The following is a 10020-nucleotide window of genomic DNA, read 5'->3' as shown; positions in this document are numbered from 1 at the left end:
TAATTTATCTTATCAGTTACACCCGTTCTTCCCAACATGTCATGATGTGGGAAACCTTGTTAAGGATAAAGACATTCAAATGACAAGTCAGCGTTTCCTTTCATATCAGAAACATAATGAGAGTGGCAGGCGTTTCCCAGTTAATCCATTTAAGACCTTTATCATCTTATTAACCTTGAATCAAAAAGGTGTGGCAGAAGCAAAGATAATAGAGAAAGAGGTTATATTCAATGCACGCAAAAACCAGAGCTGGTCAAATGAGAATAAAACGGTTAATTATAACGCTTAACCTCGCTGTGAGACTAAATGTATTTCTAAGGTAACACTGCACAAAAACCACAGGAGCAACTGTGCATTTTTCTTTTCTGCAAACTAGCAGGTCTGTTGATATTTTTATTCATGTTGTTTCATGTTATGCTGAACAATTTTATTGCTGTATTTTGCATTTAACAGTATTGAGTTCAAACAGTTTGTTTCTCGTCAACTTTCCCTGTGAGTCAAATTCAACTTTTTGAGCCATTTGAGCTCCCTTACTTGCTGCATTGGGAATTCAGGAAGCAGCTTCACTATCATAACAAAAGCGTTAAGAAACGCCGTTTGTTGACAAATTATGTTACATTTCCTGGTCTTTTATCGTCAGTCAGTCTGTAACGTGAACTACTTTCAGTATGGAGACGGTCTGTTATCTTGTCAAAGTTTACCGTCTGAACAATGTGCTGTTATTTCGTTTATTTAGACCACTTTGCTAACATCACTGGCAGGCTACAGAGTTAGCCGAAACGGCTAACTTAAATCCTCCAGGAACTTAAGTTGGAGGAAGATTTTCCATCAAGTCTGGGCATCCGATGAAACTGAAGCACCTTCCAGTAAAAGTGGAGTAGTGTGTGTTCATAGAGGTGGGTAAAATAAGCTACTGTTTCTTTGATTTTCTGGTTTGTTTTTTAACATTAACTTGTGTTATATTTTGATTTCATTCCATACTGTAGAAATAAAAAAATGTACTATTGCAAGAACTGGACAGTAAGAGGAAAGATTGTTAACCTGCAGGTTGACAATGTGCAAGAGTCCCATAACTGAGAAGGAAAAAGTTTTTTCCATGTGTAATATTTTATTTTATTTAGTTACGAATCAGAAGATAGGTTATGCCTTAGTGTTTGAAAAAGCTAAAAATAAATCTAAAACCTTTGGGACTCCATCCTTTGGAATTCTCAAAACCCAAACAGAAAGCAACCAACGTAATGACAAGTTTGAACACCAAAGCTATCATTCTACACTTCACTGCACTTCACTTTGTTAAGTACACTTTAACTATCACGTTAGACCCATTTTTTACTTTAGAACTGCTTTAATTCGTTGTGGCACAGATTCAAGGTGCTGGAAACATTCCTCAGATACTTTGGTACTTACTTTGATGTGATAGCATCGTAGTTGCTGCAGAAGTGTCGGCTGGAAATCTATGTTGCAAATTTCCTGTTTCACCACATCCCAAAGGTCACTAGATTGAGATCTGGTGACTGGGTACAGTGAACTCATTGTTTTGTCCATGAAACTAGTTTGAGGTAATTTGTTCTTTTTGACTTGGCACGTTATCTTGCTGGAAGCAGTTATCAGAAGATGAGTACAGTGTGATCGTAAAGAGATTGAAATGGTTAGCTACAATACTGGGGTAGGCTGTGCTGGTTAAATCATGCTTTGCTGGTACTAAGGGGTGCAAATTGTGCCAAGACAATATCCCCTACACCATCACCAGCAGACTGAACTTTTGAGAGAAGGTAAGCTGGATTCATGCTTTCATGTTGTTTACACAGAATTCTGACTCCACCATCTGAATGTCACGGCAAAAATAAAGACTCATCAGACCAGGAAACTTTTTTTTCAGTCTTCTATTGTTCAATGTTGGTGATCTCTTGTGAACTGTACCATCAGTTTCCTGTTTTCAACTGAAAGGAGTGGCGCTCTTTATGCCCTTCTTGTTTGAGGTGTTGTCTGTTCAGATATGCTCTTCTGCATACCATGATTGTAACGAGTGTACACCTGAGTTACTGTTGCCTTCCCATTAGCTCAAAGTAGAAGTCACTTTGAGTCACAATCACAGTAGTCTTTTCACCCACAGAACCGCCACTCACTTGATATTTTCTGTTTTTTGGTCCATTTTCTGTAAACCATAGAGCTGTGTGGGAAAGCCCCAGTCCATCATTAATTTTGGAAATAGTCAGGCCAGCTCATGTGGTACTATGCGGCATTCAAAGTCGATTAAATGACCCGTCTTCCTAAGTTTGAGCATCAGAATGCTGGCAGCAGGTCTCATGTCTATGTAATTGAGTTGCTGCCTTGTGTTTGGCTCATTAGATATCTCTGGTAACAAGCAGTTGAAGAGGTGTACCTAATGAAGTGGCCAATTAAAAGTATTTTCAGCCTAATAGTCCAACAGAAAATACTTAGACTCACTGACGTTTGACTTTGACCTTTAACTTTTATGACTAGCAAATATATTGTAAAATATATGTTTCCGTGTTTGCTTTAATTTAATTTATTTCCTAATGGGTCTGTTTAATCATGCATTATAAACAGAGGTAAATGTTTTGCTCAAATTTAACAGAAACAACGTCTGTGACTAAAATTAGAGCTGTTTAATCATGGACATTATTATATTCTGTGAGGATGGTGCTTAATTTATCTTCATGTCCGAGGAGTCTGGTCCTATCAATCTGCGCTGTATTATATTAAAAGGTTTTTCTTATCCACACTGAGGTATGTGCTTAAGGAGGAAATTATTTCGGGGCACAGTCATTGTGATTAGGCGTGCCTGTACAGCAGCAAGATTTGTGATTAATGATTTTCTTTATTGTGCTAATACAGAACGATGCCACGCTTGCAGTCCGGTGTGTGGAAGCATTTTACCCCAGCCATCAAAGACGGAAGAGAGACCTTCATGTGCAACTACTGCTCAAAGACATACACAAAGAACGCGACTAAGATGCAGATGCATTTAGACAAATGCAAGGAGTACTCTGTGGTTTCGCAGCAGTCGCCCGGCCCAGATGGGAGCTCCTCTGCCTCCATCCCTGTTCCCTCCTTATCGTTCTTGCCATCTGCCACTCCTGGGGGACAGTTTCTCATTGATTCTGTGGATCAGCGCAGCCAGGCGTATGCCGACGAGTGCCTGGCGAGAGCTGTGTACGCCACATCTTCACCCCTCACTCTCACAGACAATATTTACTGGAAACGATTTTTCAGTGTTCTTCGGCCGGCTTATTGTCCGCCCCCTAGAGAGGCTCTTTCCTCACATCTGTTGGACTGTGAGTTTGACAGAGTACAAAGCCAGGTTCATGAGAGCATAGGGAAAGCAGACTGCGTCGCCATCATCAGCAGTGGCTGGTCTAACGTGAAAGAAACTGGGACTATTATCTATGCTGTTGCTACTCCCGTACCGCTGTTTTACAAATGCACAATGACAAAGGAGCAGACACACACAAGCGCATTTATTGCTGACGAACTTAAAGGCGTCATAAATAAAGTCGGCTCACAAAAGGTTTTCGCTGTCGTCACTGACGATGCCCCGGAAATGATGGCAGCGTGGGCTCAAGTGGAGGAAGCTTTCCCGCACATATCAGCTATTGGCTGCACAGCGTCCGGTGTCGAGCGTCTCTTTGACGACATAGTGGCGCAGCCGTCTATGAAGTCACTGTGCAGGAGAGCTGAGCAGGTGGTGAGGTGTGTTCAAGAGCGGCAAATGTTAAGTGACACTTTTAGGTGCTGGCAGACTACAAAAATAAGAGACCACACTTCTAAAGGGACAGCACTGGAACTGCCCTCTGGCACAAACTGGACTAGTGTGGTTAACATGTTCAGCAGCCTCCTCGAGGGTCAGAACTCTCTACGAGAGATGGCAGTCTCTCCCACACTGGATATTGAAGTGACTGTCAGGGCTACTTTGCAGGATGCCGAGTTTTGGAAAGGGCTGAGCAGCAGTCGGAACTTACTGTACTTGATTGGGAATTATATTGATTTCTTGAAAAGAGAAGATGCCGCGCTCTCTGGTGTTGTCGACATGTTCAGTCAGCTAAGATACGTCATCGGGACTTCTCTGTCAGCATCTGTGCTGCACAGCGGCGAGCAGAAAGCTGTCATGGCATCATTAGACAGGTGTCAGGAGTTCTGCGTGAAACCTATCCACGCAGCAGCGTACATGCTCGATCCAAAGCACGTCGGACAGCAGACGCTCACCGGGGAGCAGATAAACAGCGCTTACTATGCGATATCCAACCTGTCGCACCATTTAAATCTCGACGAGGGTAAAGTGCTCGGCAGCTTTGCCAGGTTCTCGGCCAAGCAGGGACTGTGGAAGGGGGCTGGAATATGGAGCTCGTGTCAGCACGTGTCCGCATCCACATGGTGGAAAGGCCTGTGCTCTTCTGAGCCGCTCTCTGCCGTAGCCTTCGCTATACTCCAGATCCCACCGACAACAGGTGCGTGCGAGCGCCTGTGGCAGCACCTCCGTAGTACGAAGATGAAAGGCTTTGTCTCAGCGGAGAGGGTGCAGAAACTTGTCGCAGTGCAGGCAAATCTCAATCTTTTAGAGCCAAGCGACTTCGACTATGCTCCACTGGAGAGTGACGAAGAGAAAAAGGCTTCATTTCAATCAGAGTCTCACCAGTAAGAAAAATGCCTTACAGTGTAATAAAATACAACTATTAGACTAGATGTATATTTCCTTTCAGTGTACAGGATTTGAACTACTCTGCAAAACAAAGTAAGCTGCACCGTGCTCATGTTTCTTTATTCAATCCAAGGCTTTTGGAGAAAACACCTTCATAAGGAGACACTGAATCAGATGCCTTCATGTGTTTTAATCATCTACAGTGAATTCAAGTTTTTTTGTATTACATAATCACAGTATGTATCAACTTTTTAATCACAACTTAAAATATTAACACAACAACAAGGTCATATATTTCTTACAGCAACTAAACGATGTAAATAAAACCACTGTATTTATTGAAGATAACACTTTTGTCTCTTTTGCGTTTATACCTGCATGTCAAACAACTTCACCTTCACACACATTAAAGTGTTTCTGCACAAATGTTCTTCAGAAATACACCACAATAATTTTAACAAGTTAGATCTAATCTTTATAGTGAAGTTGCCAGGTTACCAGCAATTATTTTAACATCTTTTTTTTTTCCAATGGAATGAGCGTAGAAGTAATTCGCTGTAGAGATGTTGGTAGTTATGTTTTCTTACTTTGAGGTTTCCACTCTTTGCCCTAAGCCAAGTGGCCGTTGGTCTTACATTTAATAGAGTGCTAGTGTCCTTCAAATAAAAGCAAATTCGTGAGTTTAAAAGGTTTAGCACCTTAAACCGAACGTTATACAATGAAATAAAATTAAGTTTTGCATTGGTCTTTAAATTAAACACATCATAAAATAAGCTCTGATGTATCTATGCAATGAGGCACTCCATTACTCCCACACCCTACACGGGTCTCTCCCTCATCTCTGTCACCACCTCCGCTGTCTTGTGCCAGCGGTTTTGCACCGGGGGGGCCTTGGGACTCCGAGGGCTGATCTGGGCCTCATAAACACTAGCATTATTAATCTTTATAGAAATGAGCCGGCTCGTCTCTAGAGGTGTCTCTGCTTCAGTGGCAGCAGATCTGAGGCAATGCTCTCCACTGGAACACTCAGTAATTCCACCGCTGCCTCTTCCTTGAACTTCATACATTTCTTCTTGCTGCCTGTTGTCTGTTCTTCACGGTGGATCTTGTAGGCTGTAATAATTAGAGAGACTGTTTATATCAGGTTACAGAAGAACAGGGCCGTGTTCAAGATGTGTGCTGTTTATGCCAGATGGTGCGTTGGTTGGTTTTTAAAGTTGCCCTTTTAGTGATTTAGTCATTCAAACTGAGTGCATGCAATTACTAATATGGTAATTTTTTCTTTTTGGTCATGGTTTTATCTGTGTTTCATCATTTGTTACAGGCCAACATGATCAGTGTCAAAGGCTTTTTGTGTTGTCGGCTCACGAAGCGCTACTGTTACATTCTAACTTTCTGCCTGGAGGTAAAATTTAAATATGACACATGATTCAAAACAGTAAAATGTTGTAACTCTGTACACAGAATATTTTCAATAGTTTTACTATAGTACTGTACAAAAGACTTTAGCCATCCCTAATTTCGTTAGATTTTCCAAGGAAAATAGATCAAGCTTTCTTGTAATTTTTTAAAAAATTTTTTGAATTATTAAATATTGTTCAGGAGTCGTTCTCCAGGCATCTTGAAGGACATTCAAAGCTTTTCTTTAAATGTCTGCGTTTTGTTCTGTTCTCTGTCGAGATGATCCCACACTGCTTCAATACTGTTGAGGTCTGAGCTCTGAGGAGGCCCATGAATGCCAAATACTGTTCTATTGTGTGTTTTTCTGTCCAGGTATGCTCTTAGTCCATTGGCACTGTATTTGGGATCATTGTTATACTAAAAAAAGAAGCTGTTCTCAATCAGATGATTTCCAGATGAATCAAAATCTCACGCTGCTTTTCTGCATTCATAATTCCATCAATTTTAACAAGATCTCCAACACCACTGCCTAAAATTCAGCCACAAACCATGACAGAGCTTCCACTGTGTTTTACAGATGGCTGCAGACACACTGCTGGAGCTTTCCCCCTAATCTTGTCACTACACTGACAACAGATTTGAACTGTTTGAAATCTGGATTGATAGCTTTATAAGGCCTGTTCTTCTTCTTCTTCTTCTTCTTCCACTTCTCCAGTTTCTCCAAATTATTTTAAAGACGCATAGCACGTCATGACAAGGAGTGTGCCAGGTTTTTGGCTAATGGCTTTTTGGGAATTACTTTGTTGGTATAAAAAATTTTATTTGGTGCCTTCAAACTGAGTTACCTTTGACATTTTTCATCTTTTAAATAAAGAAACTGGAACAAATTGTGTTTTTGACGCAGAGTCCAAGTTAAAAGGACGTAAACATCCGGTTTAAATTCACTCTTGTGAGCAAAAAGGCAGCTAATGCCCAAGAATATCTAGCTCTTTGTAAGCAAAATATAAAGAAATAAGGGTTGAGCCTGACCCTTGTTCCTTATTATATTTTGAAATGAAAAGAGAGATGATTAATCTGATGAAAGAAACATGAATAAAACGAATGTATAATGGGATCCAAATGCCCACTTAATTACCTTTAATAGCCACTTTAGGTCACCTCTTTCTCTCTAATATATAACCTATACACCTTTCATACATATCACTTTACCTGTTTTCAGCTTCGTGTGACATCTACAATGCCCTATAATTAAATGACTCCGTTGCTGCCTCTCTGACATAGAAACATCATTTATCCCTCTTCAGTGTTTTTGGTGTGTAGCGCCATGAATCTGCCATCTGGCTAGATCATAACACAATAGTCCTGCGACAAGGCTTTAACCACTGTAGATAAACACGCGTTTAAACACACACTGATGTAGTTATATCACTATGCAAACAAGAGGAAATTGTTGAATTTCAGCTCAGCTTAACTGGCACGGTCCACTAGTGAAGAAACACAAGCTCTCAGCAGCAGTTGGAGAAGGTGGCCTGGAAACAACAATGAAAAGCATTCTGCTTTTCTTGGGAATTTGTGATTGGGGAGGGGGCATACCGATTAAGCTGTCTGAATTCCCCCATTAAACCCTCCACAGTACATTAGCCACCAAATCTCTGGACAATATGACAACAGATTAACATGTCTCTCTTAATTTAACTGTGGACATGATGAACTGCACCACGCAATTTGTTTGCAGTTCTGGGTTGTAAAGCACTGTGCGGGGTAACTTATGAAGTGTGGTCTGATAATTAAAGCCAGACGAGATTGTGTGTAATTTTGTAATCTAATCTCTTTGATAAAGTATGACTGCTTTAACAGCTGGTGCCAATCCAAGTATAACTCTCTCATCAAGGACTGACACTATTATCTTAGCCTGGAACAATGGCTGGCTTTAATAGGGACTGTGTGAGACAAAGAGAGCAAGCGAGGAACCAGTGGTGTGCTTACATTGCAAACAAAGCAAGTTTGTCCAGAAGGAGAAGGTTATAGTTTTGCAGGAGTATCACTAGCTCAAGGAACAAAATTTAAAACCCTGAGGGGAAAGGTACAGTATGGGATTTCATCAAGGAGTCTTTCAGTTGTAACTCCCCGTCTCTGCTGCTGTAGCCTGTTAACTATCTTAGTATCTCTGTAGTCATACATAAAAAGTCAGTATCTCGAAATACAAAATGAAAAGGCACAATGAAAACTGCATGTGGAGTCCTCAGAGTAAAAGGCAGACCTTTTTCTGGAAAGAGATTGCCTATAAGATTTTAAAGTAAACACCACACTGGAAGCAGGGAGAAACATGTGCCCAGGCTCAGTGTGTTTGTGTAAGTGCACTGCTTTCGGATGCCACATCCATGCATGCAGACAAAATAAGGTTTGCTGGTTCTCTTAACACAGACTCAAGATTATAGAGAAGATACCAGAAGATGGGTGATTACACAAGAAGAACTGGACAGGGATGTAGAAGGGCACTGACCAGGCAGTGGGATCTGTATCTGCTCCTTTGTGCAACGAGGAACAGTGTTACTGACCCACTGCAAAACCAGTTGTGCTAGTTGATGTTTCAGCCTCCATAATGTTTGCCCCACCCTGTTTAGTAGCCAGTAGTGGACTCTAGTGAATGCCAGTGGAGTTGCACAGTGCCTACCTGTGAGCACACGCCCCACTTAAGTAGATCCAGACTGTAGACTTCTGAATTATGCACTAATATCAAGCATTTGTGGACACAGTGAAGAACGATGTTTGCTGAGATGGTTCTGAATCAAGGGTGGGTAATTAATTTCCCCAAGGAGCCCAAAGAAAACAGATGTTCAGTTTTGGTTTTCAGCCATGTACCCGTACCATGTACCAGCACATAGATACAGATTCTCTGCAATTTAATGCAGAGAAACATTATTCTTAAATCATTAAACTTTTTGAGATGCCTTCTCCACTTTTCTACCTAAAGACTCTCTAAGATGTTCTTTTTTATGTGCAATCATGTAACTAGAGTGCCTAATTGTTTCATTGGTACTGTGTTTTGAATAAATTTGTGTTTAACTGAATTGCAAGTCATTGTGTTTATTGTGCATTTGCATTTCATACAACATCCCAAACTTTTTTGGACAGTCTCGAAGTTTGTTTCAGTGGAAATCTTAAACACAGTCAGGCTACATTTCTTCCTCCCTTTTATCCTTGTCACTGAGTCTAAAGTGGCCGAGCAACTGCGTCAGAAGGCTAAACCTTTATTTAGAGATGACCATTGTGTCAGACTGTTAGGGTATGCAACCACTGCTAACGTCCAACCTACTGTAATAACAAGCCAGCAACAGTTTGCGGTTAGAGGCACCCATCATTTTCTCATTCCTCACCCTGGCCAACACCAACCCACTCATCAACCCACTCCCCTCTAACCTCTCCATCTGAAAAACAAAAACAACAGATGGGCTCTGCCAAGGAGACTCCTACCCATTACCACAGTAAGGAGACAGAGGGGTGGTGGGAGTGCTAAGCTGCTTGCTTTGCAGATATGTAAAGTAACCTGGTGGCACGGAGGGACTAGGCTGTTCTCCCTCGCATGCCTTGTTCTTGCTGCTCTCAGCACCTCATAATGCTTTTATAATTACATTTCAACACAGCTGAATTATGATTGGGTGATCCTAGCTTTTTTTTTCCTGGCTATCACCCACTTCACTTGACGGTAGGTCATGCTGGTCTCTGAAATTAGAGGCCTGCATAAGCTGCAAATTACATATAGAAACACATTTTAAAAACCTAATGATAACCTGCACACTTGTGTAACATCTGAAGATGGAGCTACAAATAATTATCAGCTCAATCTCCAGCTCTAAGCTTTAAAAAGCTTCCTAATGGTTTATAGCTCATTGTTTACCTGCTGTTATGCAACTTTACCATTTAGCTTCACGTTGCATGCTGTTTTTGGTCACAGCAGA

General features: G+C 41.1%; 1 protein-coding gene across 1 annotated transcript; it reads left to right on the top strand.

Moving 5' to 3' along the window:
* Positions 1–533: 533 nt before the first annotated feature.
* Positions 534–9132, top strand: LOC146363228 (uncharacterized). The gene is made up of 2 exons (XM_084919930.1): positions 534–896; positions 2860–9132. The coding sequence occupies exon 2, from the start codon at positions 2864–2866 to the stop codon at positions 4658–4660; it is 1797 nt and encodes a 598-aa protein (XP_084776056.1). The 5' UTR covers positions 534–896; positions 2860–2863; the 3' UTR covers positions 4661–9132.
* The last annotated feature ends 888 nt before the right edge of the window (positions 9133–10020 follow it).

This window comes from Perissodus microlepis, chromosome 22, assembly GCF_051167445.1.
Source record: "Perissodus microlepis isolate ML-2025 ecotype Zambia chromosome 22, ASM5116744v1, whole genome shotgun sequence".
Classification (NCBI taxonomy): domain Eukaryota; kingdom Metazoa; phylum Chordata; class Actinopteri; order Cichliformes; family Cichlidae; genus Perissodus; species Perissodus microlepis.
The sequence above is the reverse complement of the archived record's forward strand: the minus strand, read 5'-3'. Positions and strand labels throughout refer to the sequence as shown.